Source organism: Corvus brachyrhynchos, unplaced genomic scaffold, assembly GCF_000691975.1.
Source record: "Corvus brachyrhynchos isolate BGI_N302 unplaced genomic scaffold, ASM69197v1 scaffold148, whole genome shotgun sequence".
Lineage (NCBI taxonomy): Eukaryota > Metazoa > Chordata > Aves > Passeriformes > Corvidae > Corvus > Corvus brachyrhynchos.
The window spans coordinates 1,357,846-1,377,659 of record NW_008239785.1 but is presented as its reverse complement, the minus strand read 5'-3'; the positions used below and the strand labels follow the sequence as shown (position 1 = coordinate 1,377,659).

General features: G+C 55.2%; 1 protein-coding gene across 4 annotated transcripts in view; it reads right to left on the bottom strand.

Moving 5' to 3' along the window:
- Positions 1 to 19,814, bottom strand: part of SEPT9 (septin 9) — a 134,576-nt gene that overhangs the window by 48,966 nt on the left and 65,796 nt on the right. For all 4 annotated transcript variants that reach the window (XM_017743227.1, XM_017743229.1, XM_017743230.1 and 1 more), the window contains one exon: positions 4,886 to 5,374. In XM_017743227.1, the coding sequence (XP_017598716.1) occupies positions 4,886 to 5,374 (489 nt within the window). The remainder of the gene's footprint in view (positions 1 to 4,885; positions 5,375 to 19,814) is intronic.

Below are 19,814 nucleotides of genomic sequence, written 5' to 3'. Positions count from 1 at the left end.
TGAAGCTCCACTGGGGAGGTCGCTGCTTTTCCTATGGGCCCGCAGGGACTTCCAGCAGGGCAAACAAATCCTCCTGGGTCTGGCTGGCTGCAGTGGACAGCCTCACTTCCTGGGATGTGTCCTGCCCAGCTGGAGCATCCACTTGGGACAGCACCCACACAAACTGTGCCCACGCAAAGAAGGGATACGTGCATGCCAGCATGACCAGAGATGAACACAACATAACTTGGGGACAACATTCCCGGGGGGCAGAGACATGCAACACGAGCACCATCACAGCCACATCCCCCAGCCTCCTCCTGGCATCCTCAGTGCCCTCAATACACCCCAAAGCACACCGAGGAGCACTGGCTGCTTCCTACAGCACAGCGAGGGAGGAGGAGCAGGCGGTGCCCTCGCCGTGCACGTGGTGCCCTGGATCAGGCAGTGTCTCTGTGATGGGACACATTCCTCTCCCCCACACATGCTGCTGCTCTTCTTTCCAAGTCACTGGTGTTGCAGTTCTAGATTTTTCCAGATTATCTCATTTTTGGCACCTGCGTTCACAAACCAAGACTCAGCGTTTCCCACTCAGCCCTTCCATTTGGAATCCTGAGCTGTAGGCACTTTCCCATTAAAAATAATAACAAGAACAAAAAAAGACTGCCCGTAACCTAGCCTGAATGTGTCAGCTGGTTTTGGAGGAAACATTTACCTACAGATTTAATCTCTTTGTACAGTGGAAGAGCTGGAAATGGTGACTCACTGCATCTCCACTCAGCCCCGGGCTCTCCATCCCAGGGAGCATCGCTGTGTTAAGAGTTGTCCAAACCCCTCTAACCCTGGCAGCCCCACACTTTGGTGTCACCCTGGCAGCACAGGACAGAAGAAAAGTCACCCCAAGGCTTGTTTGGCTTTGCTTCTCCATCCCTGGGTGCCCATGGCAGGATGGAGGCTTGAAGCTGGTAGAGGGAAACTGGGCTAGAGCTCCCACCACAACTTGCCAGCACACAGCAACAGGTCCCTGCTTTTCACAAGGACCTCAAAGTTTCCTTCATTCTATTTTTAAGTGGTCTTTAATTGTTTAAATTTTAGCCCAACTCTATGGGAGTTCTAAAGAAAAGTCTTTCCGTAAGGGTTCAAGCTGGAAAAAAGAGTGAAGGAGTTGAATTGCTTCACTCTTCTGATGCTGTCCTGCTTGTTCTGCAGCAAAACAGGAGGGGGGACTCTGCTGAGTTTTAAGAGGCACCTGGCACCCTGTGTGGCTGTCCCAAAGTGGCCATGGGACAAAAACACCAACTGAGCTGAAAGCTCAGAGATGGTTCGGGCTGTTTTGCACGGTGGGAGAGAGGAAGGTCACGTCCCTGTTTTAGGTGAATGTTCCCATTATTCATTGTATCTGCCTTGATTTATCTAAACAAGCTCCAGAGCATCCTTGCCAGGAAGGCTCACGGGGCAGGAGCAAGGGTGGGACAGAGCCTGCCTGGCTGGCTGGGCGCTGTCCCCAGGAACAGGGCAACCACAGCAGCTTGTGAGGAGACAAAAAGGAGCAGCAGATCAAACCAGCTTCCACTTATCATCTGGGAGTGCTTCCAATCCATCACCTGACATCCCAGAACCGAGCCATCAATACAAACAGGTTCAGACTGGGGGAAGTAGAAAGAGATTATTAAACCAAAATGGAAACCATTAACTTTTCTGGGGCCAGCAATGCCTGCCCCTCTCTCCAAGCCTGACCACCACACATTGCAAGGAACAAGAGAAGGCCAAGATGTTCAACCAAACAAGCACAAAACCAGAGATGGGAGGCACAGTGGAAGGTGATGCTGTGGCAGGAGGAAGTGACAGGATCCCCCATGATGGATTTGATGTAGCTTTTCCTGAGGATTTGCCTGTCCCTCATCCAGCTCATGTGAATGCCTTGAGATCCCTCCATTGCAGAGGGCAGGTGGATGTCTCTGGATGAAGCACTGCTGCTCCCACAGTGATTCCCTGTTCCTCTCCTCACAGGGATGAACCAGCTCCTGCCACATTGGCACCACATCCCTGCTCAGACCTGCCCTGCCAGCACAGGGCAGGAACATCCTCCCTCTGCCAGCTCCATCCCAGGCCAGTGCCCTGGGACTGGGTGTGAACTGCTGCCCACGGCAGGAGCCTGGGAGAGCTCAGCCCCAGCCACGGGCGGCCAGATTTGGATATTCACATTTGGTAAGTCCTGCACAGCAAAGACAGCCTCCCACAGTGCCCAGGGCTGCGGGTTCAGAAACAGCCCTTGCCCTCACCTTGTTCTTATGGCTATTTTTAATTGCTTGTGCCTCTTTCTGCCCTCTACATGTCCTCCCCTTGCCTGCACCCACTGCACAGCCCAGCTCAGATTGCTCTGGCAGACTCCAGCTATAGCAATCCACATCCCCTGGTTATCCCATCACATTTCCCTGTCCCTGCTGGGGCGCACCAGCCACGTTGGGGACACAAAGTCTGCCTTTGCAGTGGCACGTCCCACACGGGTGGGTGCCTCTGTCCCACCTCCCTGTCATTAATGGCCCAATTCAATGTTACACCAGCACAAAGGAAGCAAACGCTCCCCAGGGAGTGCAGGAGAGAGCAAAGACTCAGAGAGGGAGAACATGGATGGGAAGGAATATTTCTTGCCCCATTAAACACTTCCTGCCCTCCTCCCACCTCGGGAAGCCCAGCTCTGGAGTGGGCTCAGCCCACACCGCCAGCCACGCCGCCCTAATGAAGTTCAGCACTGAAATTACTCCTTTCCTCTGTGGTTTGTTCTGAACTGCCAAGCTCCCTGGGACTGTTATTCTCCTCTGACCGACCTCTTCCTGCACTACACGCTCTCCTGCATACCTTCAGCAGCAGGACGAGGGGTTAAGAGCAAGGCAGCTGAGCCTGACAGCTGGGGAAGGCAAGGCCCAGCACAGCAGTGAGGACAGCTGGAGGCAGATGCCTGCATCCCCTGCTCAGCTGTTTGTGCTGGAGAGCCACCAGCAACTGGATCCCGGGGCGTCCAGTGCCACAGGAGCACCTCCTGGTGACCCAAACCCTGGAGAAGGACTTGCCACACGTTGTCTCTGCTGCAGACATGGGAGAGGCAGAGTTTTCATTTGGGGGGGTTGTGGTGGGGCCAAAGCTGCAGTGGAGCTGGAGAGCATTGGAGACATGCCTGCACCCACCCATGGGACATCCTGAGGGTCCCTGTGCAGCCACCCCAAATCTCTCTGTGTTCTTGCACCAGCAACAAGGAGAGAGGCCACCCACGTGCCCAGCATCACCTCAGGGTGGGTGTTGTGGACCAAGGGGAGGAGCACCCCAAAATGGGGTCCTTGGGCAACCTCAAGCCATGGCAGTGGGGCAGGAGGAGATGATCAGGAAGGGGACACGTGCTCTGGCAGTGACCCTGGGCTGTACCCTTGTGCTGACACATGGGGAAAATGAGACAGAGCCCTCATGACCCCTCCAACTCTGTCTCCTGGCTCTTCGTGGCAGTGGGGTTGGACCTAGATGATCTTTAGGGTCCCTTCCAAGCCAAACCATTCTGTGATGATTCTTGGAGACATTTGGACTGAAAGCCCCTTTTGTACCAGGCCAGGGCTGGCTCATGCTGTAAGGCAGACTCCAGACAGCTGGGCTCAGGGGTAACACTCATGCCAGCAGCTGTTCTCCCTCTCCCCTAGCCCTGGGCAGCTGGAGGATTCAGCAGCTCAGACACTTTTCTGCTCTTAAAGTGCCCAACCATCTGTGGGGTTCAGAGCTTGGGACACCCAGAGCAGCCCAGACCCAGCAGGACGAGGCTGAGCACCCACCCATGGGATAGGATGGGCCTCCTGGGCACCACACACGGCAGCTTGGGACAGAGAGGGGGGCTCACACAAACCCCATCCTTGGGCTGGGGCTCAGAGCTCAGCTCTGCCCAGCTGGAGATGGCCCAACCTGTCAAAAAACCCAGCTCAGAAAAGCCACACCTACACCATGCACAGTAAGAAAAACCCACTTGAGCCCTGCAGGTTTGACATCAGCTCCCCTGCTGACTCCTGACTTGGTTTTAAACCAGCACACACCACAGCCTGGCCTCTCTGCAGGTCTGTGTGACCACGAGGCAGCACCCAGAGAGGGCATGGAACCCCTGGTCCAGCTCCAGGACCAGGCACGGACCCCCAAGGTCCTGGCTCAGCCACCCCACCCCATCCCACAGCCCCCGGAGAGAGGCACAGGGTGGGGAGGGAGGGGGTGCCCTCCACCCAGCCACTGCATCCCTCACAGGAGAGAGCTCGTGGGCAATAGAGAGCAGAAAGGTAATTAACGGGTCTGAAAGGAAAATCTCCAAAATGTTATGGAGAAAAAATGACAGCTGGTGAGGGAGGGAAGCTGGCTTTAATATGGGATTAATTGAAAACAAGATAGAGCTAATATAAGCCAGGTCTCCAGTTTAATAGTGGCTCTGATCCATGATGTTTTTGGACCTTGGCTCCAAGGTCAAAAAACCCTGACTTCTGCTAATGAACAGGCGGTTCCTGCCCCACAACCATAAACAACACCACCAAACAACGATATCCCAGCAACACTTCCAGAGCCAGCACCTCTCCCGCCCCTCGGAGCCTCTGCAGGGCTCTGTGGGTCTGCACACAGGGCCCGAGCTGGCAGAGCTGTCATTTCCTGCAAGCACCCAGCCTTCTTGCGTTCCCTTTTTTCTTTCCTTCCAGGCTCTATAGCATTTCTTATCGAACCCAACAGCTCCTTCAGGCAGGATAAACCCAAGGCTAACAGCCACGAGCACGGACACATCTGAGCACAGATCCCGGAGCAGCCTCGAGAGGCGTCGCCACGGGAGATAAAAGAGCAGCACACAGCACTCGGTGACACCCGAGGCAGGGACCAGCCCGAGGGCTGTACTCACCTTCTTCTCTCTTTGGCGGGCTCTCCACGGGCACCGGCTGCGGCTTTGGCTCGGCCTGGTGCGCCTGGGTGGGCAGGGCAGGCTCCGAGCTCTCGGCCGGCCGCGCGGCCGTCTCAGTCCTCCTGGGGGTAGGCTCGGGGGGTTTGTGCCCCACATCTGCTCGTTTGAGGCCGAACCGCGACAAGCCCGAGGTGGAGTTCTCCACCTGCTTGGATGAGATGTCAATGGAGATTTCTGTTCTTCTGGACACCGGCTCGGGCAGTTTGGGTCCAGAGAGCTCCACTCTCCTCAGAGGGGGCTTGGGGGATCTTTGCACTGTGGGCTCCGCATGTCGGGTGGATGGCTCCGAATTCCTGGCGCCGAGTTCCTGAAACTTCTGCGTGGAGCTGGATACGGTGGACCGGAGGAGGGTGTTCGGGGCCCGTCTTTGTGGGGTGGAGGAATTTGAAGACTGATCTACCTCCTCGACCTCAAAGGATCTTTTCAGAGCTGAAAAACATGAGAAGTAGTTCAGGATTTAGTTACCATTCACCTGAGTGTCTCCAGAGATGCTTACAGACACTGCACAAGGCTCATAACTCCATTTCTGCTCCTCCATCCCAGCATTCATCATCCATTTAAGCAGCTGGGGATCGAAGGCCAGGCCCTGCCTCTCCAGACAAGTTAAAAACCCAGTAACAAAACATACCAGAGCCAGGAAATTCAGCCCCAGAGTGGAGATTATCCTCACACTGCCCTCCATCCCACACTCAGAGGGGAGCAGAGGGTCCCACCACGGTATGGCAGAGCAGGGCACTGGATTTGGGGGAAGACAGCAATCCAGCTTCCAACACTTTGCTTTCCCTCTCACATCCAAAGGATTCACAGATAAACAGAGGCTTTCCTGTGAGCACTGCCAGCAAAATCCGAGTTGGGAACAGGGAAACAATCCCAGGAGAGCACCAAACCCATATAAATGCAGCAAGAAAACCAAAGGTGGCAGCCACAGAAGCTCATATCCTTAAAAACAAACGTAGAGACCACGTGAACCAAAGACTGAAATGTTTTGAGCACATGGACTTGAGACCCTGATACAAGGAAGGGGACAACTGACCCCTGCTCCACACAGGATCCAGCCAGAAAAAAAAGGCCGAGCTCCACGGAAAGGGAACCACTGCTGGATCCAAATGCCATGGGCTATAAATACCCTCTGTACCCCACAGCACCCAGACAGGCACAGGGTCAGGGTAGGCACAGCCCTGGGATCCCAAAGAAGCCTCCACGAGGTGAGGCTGAGCTGGTGTGGTGACAGCCCAGTGTGGTGACAGCCACGCTGCCGATGGCCAGCATGAGCATCAGCAATGAGTCCATCCTTCCTTTACATCAACAGAACAGCAGCAGGGAGATTTAGCCTCTAAAAGCCTGGGCTTGAGATCCCACAAGACATCAGGATCCCAGGGAGACACTGGAGCACAGCCTTGCCTCATCCCAGGATGTCCTCCCACCCCTGGGGTGGAGCTGGAGAGGAGCCACCATGCAGGAAGCATCTCTGCTCCAGGGTTGCTCTGACCCCCCTGGGGACGTGGGGATGTGGCACAGCTTGGGGACGTGGGGACCCTCTGTCCCTTGGGCACATGCATTTGCTGGACAGGAGCCCTCGGTCACTGCTGAGTCCAGCCGGTGGGACAAGGAGGGGGACCCATCCACGTGGCAGCCCACCAGCTCTGCCCTGGGATCCCAAAGAAGCCTCCACGAGGTGAGGCTGAGCTGGTGTGGTGACAGCCCAGTGTGGTGACAGCCACGCTGCCGATGGCCAGCATGAGCATCAGCAATGAGTCCATCCTTCCTTTACATCAACAGAACAGCAGCAGGGAGATTTAGCCTCTAAAAGCCTGGGCTTGAGATCCCACAAGACATCAGGATCCCAGGGAGACACTGGAGCACAGCCTTGCCTCATCCCAGGATGTCCTCCCACCCCTGGGGTGGAGCTGGAGAGGAGCCACCATGCAGGAAGCATCTCTGCTCCAGGGTTGCTCTGACCCCCCTGGGGACGTGGGGATGTGGCACAGCTTGGGGACGTGGGGACCCTCTGTCCCTTGGGCACATGCATTTGCTGGACAGGAGCCCTCGGTCACTGCTGAGTCCAGCCGGTGGGACAAGGAGGGGGACCCATCCACGTGGCAGCCACCCAGCTCTGCTCCACCGCCTCTGCTGACACCAGGCGGGGCAGCAGCAGATGTGACCTCCTTTGTCCGGCCAGCAGGGGCTGGGACAGCCGTGGTCACGTCCCCCGGCAGCAGCACAGGGAAACCAGAGGAGATGGTGAGGCAAGCAGGGCCCTCGGAGCTGGGACTCACGTGTCAGACAAGCCACAACACAGGGAGACTCCCAGGGGTTGAAATGTGAGGATAAATATCTTGGGCTGCTTTCCCCTTTTGGGGGGAATACCCCAAAACTGCTCTATATGAACCCCAGGCTGCACAGCCAGGCTGGATGGGCACTGAGGAGCCTGGGAGCAGGAGCATCCCCAGGATTTTCCATATTAGTGACCCAAAAAACCCTCTCTGTGCTCAGGGACAGACAGATGTGAGTGGACACACACCCGCATCCCCCAGTTGTGGGTCAGACCCCAGCACGGGAACTGCTGGGAAGCAACAGGAGCCTGGGATGGGCTCCCAAGGGTGGTGTCCCAGCTGGTGTGGGCAGGGAGGGATGCACAGAGAGATCCAACCTCAGCGTCAGCCTGATGGGAACAGCAGCACGGCTGCTCTGTGGTTGTGGAGAGAGGGAAGCACCAAAGCACAACACTCACCCCCCCGTAAAACCCAGGAAGGGTCCCACAAAGGGCACCTTGTGACAAAACAGTCTGTCTTGCATCCCAGAAATATTCAGACATGGGTAGAAGAAGGGAGGGAGGCAGTAAAGAAAACTAAAGGTGTTTTTTTCTCAGATTTATCTGTTTTCTGACTTCTGTGGAGCTCTCCCAGCCACGCCATCACCCGCTCACAGGGGTGGGATGCTCCCTGCAGCAGTCCCTGCCCTGCAGTCTGTGCTTGGCACAGCTCATGCACTGCAGGTCTGTGTCCAAGCCCCAGTTCTCTGCATCCCCAGAATAATTAATCCAAAAAAAGCCCCACACTTGAGAGCTGTTTCAACGTGTTTGAACTCTCAGGTCTCCAACCCGGAGCTGGAGCTCAGACCCTCCAGCACAGGTTTTCTACAGTTTCCCTTCTCCATCACACACTTAATCCAGAAACTTACATTTTAGCTATTTTTTTTCCCCAAAAAATCCCAAGTTTGAACAATGCACCAGCCAAGCCTAGTTTGCATTTTGCTGGAAACAAAGAGAGCGGAAGGGACGACCCGACAGGGAGCCCCTGCCTGGCCTTGAGCAAAGCTGGGTGGGCAAGAGCAGCAGAGGACACAGCACTGCCAGGCACTGGCAGCTCCCTGAGGGATGGAACCACAGCTCTGTCCACATCAGGCTCTTAAAACCCTCCTGTCACTCCTCCAGCCAGCTCAGTCCCCACCTCTTCCCTTCAACAAGCAGCCCTATAACCTCATGAGAGACGTGTCTTGAGGAACAGGGTAAATGCTCTCAAGGAACCCGACAGCAAAGGAAATGCTGAAGAGTATCTTTCCTTAAAGAACACTGCCCTGGAGATCCCTCAACGCCAAGTGGTTTGGGGATTTCTTTCTGACCTGCTAATGAGCTTTGGATACAAACAGCCCTGCTGACCTCCAAGGGCTCCTCGCATGAGCAGCATCCATCATCTCCACTCCTCTGAGCCCTGCTGCCACTTCCTGAAGAAGTGGTGGGTAACCCAATGGCAGTGCTGACCCACATGGCCCTTTCTTTGGACTTTAAACCCCCCAAAGTGCCCCACACCCAGGGTAAATCTGTTCAATGCCACCCATGTGGTCTTTCTGCTGGAGCACAGCCAGCCCCTGTCCTTATCAAAGGGCTGGACTGAATTACAACACCCAAAAATGGCTTTTTTCCAGGTCCTTCAGTTGGAGAAAAGAGAAAAAGGTCAAAGCCCAGACACAAAGGGGTTCAAACAGCCTTAGGCAGAGCTGCAGAACCATGATTACAGTCTCAGGACAGCCAAGGCCTCCAGATAACTCCTCCCTTGTGCTGAGGGCAGGAAGGGGGTACTGAGGGGCTGGGCGAGGAACCTTCACCCCAGAGGAGAGGTAGAAATGGCTCAGCACAGATTCTGACAGCAACATCATGAGGAACCCCTGCTCCCAGTGGCATTCCCTCTCCAGCAGGGTCACCAACTTGCCTGGGGACAACCCAGGAGCTTTCTCACCCACGGCTCTGCAGGATGGGGCATCCATCTCATGGTTTCACGGGGATTTCGGTACCCAGCTTGTCCTGCTGGCACATTTGGCTGCTGCCCTGAATTCAGCATGGTCTGGAGAAGGTCAGACATCCCAGGCATGAGAAAGGAGAAGGACTGTGACCAAGAGGGTTTGTGTTTCCACCTCAGAGACAGAGCCCCACTGCCACGAACACGATCCTCGGGAATGTCACCTTCAGCAATGGTGGCCCTCAAAGGGACCGAGCATGGCTGGAGTTCCCTGCTCAGCATCGCCTCTCTCCTCCTTGCATGAGAAGAGAGAAGGACCTCAGGAAGCACAACATCTCTCAAAAAAAGAGAAAAAACTTATAAATAGTGTGTCCTGCCCAGAGCCAGGAAAGGAAAGTAAACAGCCTGTGCTCCAGATGACCCTCCTCCCGGCTTCCTGCGGGGAAGTGTCCGTATTCCGTACAAAAACAGGAGCTGAAGGCAAGGCAGGGCTGTAGGGCCCCACACAGGCAGCTGTGGCTAATTCTCCATGTCCCCATGGGCTCCAGGTCCCTGCCATATTCCTGAGAGCCCCAAACAAGGTGTCCCTGCCCTGAGCAGGGCCTGGGCTGGCCACGCTGCAGGATTGTCCCCACTATCGTATTTTCCAGGCACAAGCAGAGCTTCCCCAGCCCCACCAGCAGCATCCCACTGACTGGCTGGTGTCAGAGGAAGCTGGCAGGGAAGGTGGCAGAGGTGCTGAGCACCACCCTTCCTTCTCTTCCTCTGGAGGTGCACGTGGGGCTGGGCACAACCTGCACTGCCTTTGGCATGTGCTTCCTTTCAACCCATTCCAGACCCATCCAGACATCTCTGGCTCAACCCACCACTGCTGAAGGCAGCAGCTTTTGGGCAGGGAAAGCCCAAAATCCCCTAAAATGAGATTTCCAAGTGCTTCCTATCAGATGCAACCTCTGCAACAGCCCACCACCACCACCATGTCAGGGTTGGGAGCCACTCACTGCGATGTCCCTTTGGGACTAGAGCTTTGCAAACCTCTCAAGGTCATGGAGTTTTGCTCAGCACCACCCAACTCTGCAGGGCTGGCTTCAAAAATACCACTGCTAATCCTTCTTTTGGATGAGGGAGGCACGGGCTCTCCGAGGCGGCTCTGCTGGCTGTGCACGAGGACACACACTCCTGAAAACCCAAACGTGACACATGCCAGACAGGCACTTGGGGGCAAGAAATGTGTGCCTTCATCCTGCTCAAATGCTCCCCAAGCTGGCACTGGGGATAAAAAAGAGACAACATTGATTTCTCTTTCTGTTTTATGCAGCAGTGCTGGGGGTGGCTGTGCAGTGAGGCCACTGTGTCCTCCCGGTCACCCCCCAGCCAGGTCACACGGCATCAGCTAAAGCTGCTCTTTAGGGATTCTGTCAACTGGGAAGAGAGGGCAGAGGTCTGGTTCAAATCCCAGCAGCTCATGCAACAGCCAAGAGTCTTCCAGAGACGTCACAAGCGAGTGGCACTGGGTACTCCCACATGCACAGCTCTCGCAGAAGAACAGGCCCTCCTTGGGAGGCCCAGGCAATCCAAGGGTGCGCAGATGCCATGAAGGGATCTGGCTCCTGCACAAGGACTCCACATCTCCCAGCTGGAAGCACTGAAGCACACAGCATGCTGCCACCATGGCTCACCCTGCCTGGCTCCGGGCACCCCGCGGGGGTCAGCCAGGGAACATCTGCAACATCTGCTCCTCCTCTCTTCCCTGTTTAAACAGAATATCCCACTAACAGGCCAGGGGAGGCTTTATACAAGGAAACATCTATGCACAGAGCTCGGGAGGAGACCAAAATAAACAGCAAGGGATGCTGACTCCTCGGGGACCTGCTTCCCAGCCGGAGCCTCCAGCTCTGTCGCGGCCGCAGCGCCCAACTGCTTCCCATTAAACATCCTGTGCCCCTCACGTGGTCCCCGTAACCCAGGGGTTACATTTGCTTGCTTGCTTAAGCACAGAGAGCTTTCCTTGGGTTTTTGGACACATAAGAGCCTTATGGGGCCGGGGCAGCCGGCGCCCCGTTATTTCCCACCACACAATGGCACCGTTTGAGAGCGAGGGCTCGCTCTAAACTGCTACCAGATGGTCACCTCCTGTTCCCGGGCAGGAAAGGGGGGAGGCTGCAGCTCTCATCTTTCAAGGAACCCTTGGAAACCCAACACAGCATTCACTGCTCACAGCCCTTAAAGCTTCCCAGAGCCCTGTCACGGGCAGCAGGGTGCTCACGGAGCTTTTCTGGGCCAGGCTGAGAGCAAAGAGGGTTTGGCCACGTTACCATGGGGCCAGCTGGGTCTGGCTGATCCAAACCTACCCTGGGTGATGCCACTGAAGAGCTGCCACCACCCATACCAGAGATGGGTGCATGGGAGTGAACTAGAGGCTCAGTTATGAGGGCAAGTTGGGTGTTCTGCACATACCTATGGGGTGTATCCACCATGTAGTAACCCTAAAGGTCCCACAGCAGAAAGGGAAGGGAGCTGCACCCCTGCTGCAGGGCCAGAGCAGGATAACTCTACCCCATCCTCAGCAAGGTGCTCCCAAGTCCACAAAGCCCATCAATGGGATCAAAATCATGGGTCTGAGATGGAAAACCCCTGGTAGTGCAGGCAGCAAGAGATGCTGCACATGCTGGCAGGATTTTGTGAGTACACACACAGCTTCGAAACAGCCCGAGAGACTCAGATCCCCTCTCACATCCACAGAAACCAAAGCAGGAAATTTTAAAAGCACATTTCTCAAAGCTTCTGGTGATCTAACATAAGAAAGACGAGAAGTAAGGGTTGCTGAATCCCCTCCCTGTTCTTGTGCCAGGAGGCTTCGTACCTTTCCCTTACCAATAAACCAACCTTGCTGCACTACATATAAAAATAAATATATATACACACATATATATATATGCAGTGACACTCTGCTGTGGTAGCCTGACTCTCACACTATCCTGAGTAAGTTATGAACAGTTTATGCACAAATAAATCCTTTCTCTGACTTCACAGACAGCCTCCAAAAGAAGTTGCAGTAGATTGCACGGTCTGACACAAATTACATGTACAAGACAAGGCTGGCAATGCGCTGTCACTATGCAGGGCCTTCCTGAACGGTGTAAATGGTACCAAGAGGTGAGTTCTGGTGGAAATTTGGGCATAAATGTAAGTTCAGGGTTCTGACATCAATCAAAGCTTTCCAAGCAGCATTTCTCTCACTCACAACAAGGTATAAAACAGCCTGAGGCTGATGCAGCAAACCTCTCATTTCCCAGAAATGAACATGCAAAAGCAAAGTCAGGACTAAGAATAGAAAAAAAAACCCCAAAATCCACACTCAGATTAATACAAAATCCCAGCTTTCCAGTCTCTACAATGCAGTTCTCAAAAGATTTGAGCTTGATTCTCTATTACACTTGGGTTTACATAACCATTAACTCGCAGCAAAATGCTTCCAGATATATTTTACATCCCTTATATTCATTTCATACTTGTATAGAAAATTACATAAAACACAGGGTATCCAGCCCAGCAGATTGCATTACTGGCTCAGCCATGGGCTCACTCCAGCTCCTGTCTCCGGTCTGTGCTCCAGTTTCCTTTCATAAGGGGAGGAGGAAGGAGAGAAATAAATCTTTTCTCTGCCTCCCGTGGGGCTGTAGATTTGGTTTGGTTCACTAATATTTCTAAAATGCCTTGAAACGATTACCCAGAGACAAAAGTATGATGCAGATGGTCTTGCAGAGCCCAGCCTGCCCCATGCTGGTGCCACAGATGCCATCCCCAGGAGTCATGAATCCCAGTGCCCACAGAAGGGACATGGAGAGTGACTCGGGTGGGTGACCAGCCTGGGTGGCAGGGACTGGGTGATTAAATCAGTGAAGTCTCCATTTGAGAAGATGCTTTGATGGGTGGTGTTGCAACATACTGGTTAAAAAGCAACAGAAAAGGGGTAAATTGGTAAAGAGGGCAAAGGAGGGACCCAGGAGCCACTCAGCCCTGCAGTGCTGCCCACTCCTGCCCGCACTGCTTGCTGACTGCTGCTGTCCCTGCAGCCAGCTCTGATGGCTCTCTTGGAGGGGACACCCAGCACCGAAGTGCGAGCTGTTGTCCAAACCTGAGGGCTGGCAGAGAGCAGAGCAGAGCCCTCCTCCTCCCTGGCAAATTAAACGTGCTTTGAAAAATAAAATAAAATCCATCCTTTTCACATTTCCCTGTATTTTTGCTTTCAGTGGCCAAGATGAAAGAAAAGCTGAGGTCCCAACCACAGCCCTCACCATGCTCCATGTCTCCCAAACCAGTGCAGCTGACCAGTGCCTCTGCCCTCACCTCTGACCCCTGCCATGACTCCCAGGGCTGGGAGAGGCTGCAGAGCCCGCAGCTCACCCTAGCAAGGGGCTGGACAGTTTTCTGCTGCGTGGGTCCCAAACTGCCACCTCTACTGCCCGGAGGATGGTGGCACAGACTGATGTCACAGTGTCCCCTGCCCTGCAATCCACAGGAGGCTGGCACTGACTGTGCCTACACCTGGGCAACAGGCGGGCACCCCACCCTGAACTGCCCTGGCCTGGGTGCCAGCAGCACTGGGAGGACGCGGGGTCACACACCACCCACGGCATCTCCCCTTTTGGCACACAAACCAGCCAAGAGCCAGCTTGGAGCGACAGTGCCCCTGGGCCACCACTCTGGAGGTGTCCCCAGGAGACCCAAGGGCTGAGCTCCATCCAGCACCCTCACAAAAGCAATCAGGGTAAAAGCCTGAGTCACAGCCATCAGGAGATGAGAGCTGTTCAGAGCAAGTTGGAGGCAGCAACAAACCCCTTCTTGCCCAAGGGCTACTCCTTACCTGCACTGTTTGTGGCAGGGAAGGGAGTGAGGAGGGGTCTCCTGCACCAAGGAGGGCTCTCCCACACTGGCACCTGCACAGCAGCTGGGTACAAACTGCTGGTGCCACCAGAGGACCAAACAGTACCCTGCAGGTGTAAAAGGAGAGGTGGCCAGGACACAACACTATCCCTGTGCTGAAGGGCATGACAGCCCACAGAGAGCTCCCCTGAGGGACCCTGACCCCCAGCAGCCAGGCACAGCCCCACCAGAAACTGAACTCAGACGCACTGACTCATTTTACAGGCTTCAAATAAGCTTAACCAGGATTTAGGGTCACTTGGCTTCTTGTCTCCACGTTGCATCTCTAAAGAACAAAGAGGTGCCAGAGCTCACTGCAGCAGGAGGGGACAGAGAGGCTGGGAAAGAGCCTGCATGATAGCCCTGCAGAAAGATGCTGCCTTAAATATCAGAGTCAGAAACATAAATATTTGGAGTGATTCTGAAGCCACCATTATTGTCTTTGGATTTATGACATGTCCCAGTCCAGGCTTTTGCGGCTGCTGTCTGTCCTGGCTCCTGGCAAAAAGGGCTGAGCAGCTCCCTGCGAGAAGGGGCAGCAAACCAGAAACTAAACCAGCACCCAGTGAGGCCATGGGGCACCCAGAGGTGCCAGGTTAATGACTGGCGGTAATTTAGCCCCAGGTTTGCTGGCAGGTATTGGCCAAGAGACAGAGCCATGGTCACTCAGAGCTATCAGGGCTGACCCAGCGTGTTCCAGAAGTGCTACCTACTCACTCCACTGCCCTGAACCACCAAGAGGCAATGAGCAAAGAGAGAAGCATTTTAGGTGAGTCCCTTACTAAGGGAAAGGTGCTACCAAGATCCCAGAGCCTGGGAAGAGCCAGCATGGTGTACGTGCTCCGGCCCCTGACTCACCTCCAGGCAGCAGCACTACGCCTGCAAAACCAGAGCAGCTGCCCTGGCTCCTCCTCATCCCCTCCCTGTCCCTTCCCACCCCAGCTCCTCTGAAAGGTCTCTTTATGACCAGCACAGTGCTGTGCTCGCTTTGCCCAAGGCTGGTCCCATGAGGACAGAGGAGCTCACCTGCGCCAGCACTGGGAGCCCTCCCTGCTGTCACACAGCCAGGGACGCTGCTCCGTGCCGCAGCGGGTGCCCGGCCCCAAGGACACACAGCTCCTTGCATCACATGGCTGTAAACAACAACCTCTGGATGATCCTACAGCCTAACCGAGGCCAGAGGCCATCCCCAGAGCCCAGTTCACACGGACACGGAGATCAGTGTCCTGTTCTTCCCTTTCCCACTCCCTCACAACCTTTTTATTCCCAAAGAGTAAGATATACACAGGGAAAACCGCAACCCATAACAGCAGGTACCCACTGCTGCGACCAGGCAGATGCAGTTTTTTGACTCTGTGGCTCAAAGGCCAGTTCTGCAGGGGAAGACATAAAACTTCCCTTCCCACAGGCACCTTCCTCTGGCTCCTTCCTCTCCCACCACATGAGGACTTGGCAGAAAATTCCCCTCCAGCCCATCCTTTTGTCTTGGACTGAGAAATGTAGATGTATAATAAGAGAGAAAACTCTCTGAAATGGCTGTAAACCCAGCTTTGAGGGTATCAGAGGTGACTTTGCTGCCTTGGAGCACCAGCTACATCAATGAGTGGCTCTAGCTTTGCCCACACCAAGCTGGTGATGAAGAGCTCCGGAAGAGACCAGCTGCAGTGCCGCTTTTTGGGGACAGCCCAGGAAATCCAACAATTGAGGAGCTTTGCTTCACTCCTAGGGTTGGGATGATCCAAGATGTAAATCGGAAAGATCTTTTTTGCGTTTCCTTTTCCAGGCATTGAGCCCCGGCACACGAGGGACCGTCAGTCACACGCTCAGCTCCCAGCCCAGTGCTCATCCTGCAAACCCTTGGGCCGGGCTTACGGGACTGATCTTGGACCTGAGTGAGACACTCACATAAACACGAGGCACCTCCCATCTCCAGGGCTTTCCACTCTGCTCAATTCAAGGCGCATCACCCACAGAGCGTTGTGACCGTCCCGCTGGCGCGTTCCTGCTAATATTAGCCCGGGGCTGAGTCCCAGCATCCGCAGCACGCGGCTGCAGCTGCTCCCCGGGGCAGCAGGAACGCTGGCCCTGCACAGCCCGGGGATGCACCACGGCCACGTGTCCCACAGACATCCCGGGCATTCGCTCAAGGAGATTTTAAGGACGAGTCCATGAGTTTTGTGCACGTAGAAAAGCCTATTTATAATGCAGTGCCCTCCTGAAAATGAGCTGGGTGGTGGTTTTTTGGTGGCACTTAAAACTGGGACATAACTTAGCACAAGTTTGTGTCTCGTTGAGACAAAGTCTGCTGTTGAAATACTAAAAATACCCTGCGCTGGGTGGTGAGAGAAGTAGTGTCTGAAAAGCATGCAATAGTAAGGAAGAGTAAATGGATAAAATAGCCAGAGAAGCCTTCTGATCAGCAGTGGCATGTCCTGGCAGGGCTGGACGCTCCCCACCCAGCTCCACGGCACTGCCAAGGCTCACCCACCAGCCAGCACACGCTGCCCAAGGGAGCTGGGCTCTGAGCAATGGGAAAACCAGGGATTAAGAACCATGAACAAATGCTGTCTCATGGCTTCTGCCAGAGCAAAGCTGCCAGCCTGTGCCCCCACCAGGCTGTACCCCCAGACACCACACAGAACCCCTCTCCACACACTTAGGGCCCTGCTCAGCATTTCCACCAGGCACAGTTTGCACCCACTGCGACAACTTGTGTTTCAACATCACAGGGAAATGAATCTGGTGTTGACTGACAGCATTGGCAAAGGCAAGGAGGGTTTGGCATCACTGCTGCCAACTCACCACCAGCAACTGCCAGCAAAAACGTGCCTCAGTTACCCTGGGACATCCCACCAGGATGAGGGACCTTAGCAGATCTCTCCTGTCTTCCTACTAGGCAGCAGATCCTGAGTGCACAGTGCTTTACACCTCTAGCAGGAAGACGAGTACCACACTGTGGGATTGTCTTTGTGCAGCATCACAACCAACCAAAGCTGTGAGCAGGAGCATCCACCCCCTCTGCAGCGGAGCACCGCGGACCCCAACGCTCCCACATCACCCGGCCTGGGCTGGATCAGGGAGGTGTGGGGTACATGGGTTGTTAACACACTGCACAGACATCTCACCAGGTTGATTTAGCACTGCAGCTTCCCTTCTCTGCAGCTCAGGGTCTGTGCCTGAGCCCCGGGGAGCTGAGGGACCCGCAGCCCCCTCTGAGGCAAAGGTGAGCTTGGGAAGTGCTGCTTCAACCACGGCTGTACCAGCCACACTCCTGAAAACCTGCCAGAATCTATAAACCCAGGGGCAGAGCTATTATGCTCTGTAAATCCTGGCAAACCACAGCCCTAGTGATGCTCTGCCCCACTAGAGAGGAGGAAGCTTTTGTCAGTCAAATAAGGGGGATTAGAATCATAGAATGGTTTTGGTTGGAAGAGACCTTACAAATCATCTATTTCCAACCCCCCTGCCATGGGCAGGGAACACCATCCACTGTACAAGGCTGCTCATAGTCCTATCCAACCTGACCTTGAATGCTTCCAGGGATGGGACATCCACAGTTTCTTTGGGGCAGAAGTCCCTGGACTTTTCTAGTGCCCTCCCCGCAGGAGCTGTTGGTCAGTGCAAGATGGGCACTGTGAGCATCCCCACCACAGCATCGGGCACAAGGAAGAACACACTCTGCTGTGCTTCCTTCTCACATGTTGCTTTGATCTGGAAACTAAACTTCAATCAAGTACCTGGCACTGTTTCCCTATCCCAAAGGGCCCTCACACCCGCCCCAGGCTCACTGAGGCTGCAGCTCCCTGCCTGCTGCAACACACCAGGGACAAGAAACCAGGCAGGGATGCTGCGAGGAAAACAGGCAGGAACAGCCAGGGTGACTGGGGAGGGCAGGCAGTGTGTGACTGGCGGAACAAAGAGGGCTCTGGATGATCTGGTGTTTCTGCTCCATGGTATTTTTGGCAGATCTTTCCTGCTTGGCCAGGGGCTGCGTGGGGTTGAGGTACCCACCCAGCAGACAGGAACACTGCATCTCCTGCCCTACGGGCTAGAGATTAATTGCCTGCTTTTTGGGAAGCTGCTGTGCAACCCTGAGAGCTAATTAAATTGTGAAACAGTAGCCCAGATCCCTGCCCAAGGGCAAGGCCAGACCTTTTGGCTTCAGATGCAGGGAACTTTCCCCAGCCTCTCCCTCTGCACAGGCAGGAACTATAAAGTGCTCCATAGACTGAAAATAAAGGCACTGCGGAGCTGCTCGGTGCCACCGAGGAACACACACAGCCCAAGCAGGCAGCCCCGGGGCCCACAGCAGAGCCTTTATCGTATCCGAGTAGGGAATTACTCATTCTTCGGAGATTTAAATGCAATTGGGGCAGCGAGAGGGAAGCTGTAATTACATCAGCGCTCGAAGCCCTGCGGTGGGGAAGCTCACGCGTCCCTCAAGGACAGTCACAAAGGCGCCCTTGAACCCCGAGCACCAAAGGGGTGGTGGCATCGGGTCACCCTCTGCGTCCCAACACTTGTTAGTTCCAATCTCCCTGAGGGACGTGACTTCCCTCAGCCTCCCGCTATGCCCTCCACGGCCAACTGCAGCTGGAGCAAACCCGCAGGCTGGAAATAGAGGAGCTGACCGTGTCTAAACCCTACGACAAGGACTGCAGAGACCCCAGCTTTGCCACCCGTTTCCTGCCTGACCTGGAAGAGGAACCCTTGTGCTCTGAGCTTCCTCGGCTTCCCAGCAGGAAAAACAGCGGAGCGCTGCTTCCCGAAGGCCAGGCTGGGTTCTCCAGGAGGAGGCGGAGGCTGAGCCTATAGCCGTGCACACGCAGCCCCTGGATAAGCTTTCACCGCGGCCCCCGCATCTCCGCTGTTTCTTGTGGGTTTTTTCTTTTTTTCTTTTTTTTTTTTCCTTCCTTCTAGAAACCGCTGCACAAAGCTCCGCTTGGGCCGCTGCCAGGACGTGTGAGTGCGTAGGGATGGAGCTGCTCTTCCAAAACTCTGCTCGGGAAGATGAGCTCCCTCGAGCCGATCTCTCAACGCCTGCTTCAGGCACAACCCCCCCAGCCCTCTTCTGCCTGTCTCTGACTCCCAGACCCATCTGGCAGCAGCACGCTCCCAGCTAGCGCATTTTCTTGCCCGAAAAAGCAAGAGTAGCAGGCAAGAAGAGGCAGGGACCGGGGAGAAGCCGCCCCGGTCCGCACGCCAAGGGGGCTGCATGGAGAGCCTCCATCAGCGAGCGAGTCAACGCTGCGGGCCGCTGGAGCTCTGCCACGGGACAACTGCAGAGCTCTCTAGGGCAGGCAGCTCCCGCTACGGAGATACGTGAAACTCGGGATCGTTACCCACATCCCAGCTACTCCAGGGCTGTGTTTGCGCCCCAAAGCTGGGAATCAACAGAAGGGCTCGCGCTTGCTTTTTTTCTGACTTTCAGTCTGGTCAGGCGGGTGTTTTCAGCTGAAAAAACCACATAAATTAACTCGGGAAGGGCAGGAAAGGAGAAACATCCCGTAAGACCCTGCTTTGGCAGATACCACCGGGCGCAGCCGTTCCGGACAAAAGGCACCGACAGCCCTGGGGATGCCGCCTTGGGGCATCCCGCTCCTTCCAGCCCTCCCTACCCGCGGGGTGCCACCCCCGGCCTCGGCCAGGACCCCCTCGGGTACCACCGGGGCGCCAGCGGCGGGGGGGGACTGCGGCAGCCCAGCCCG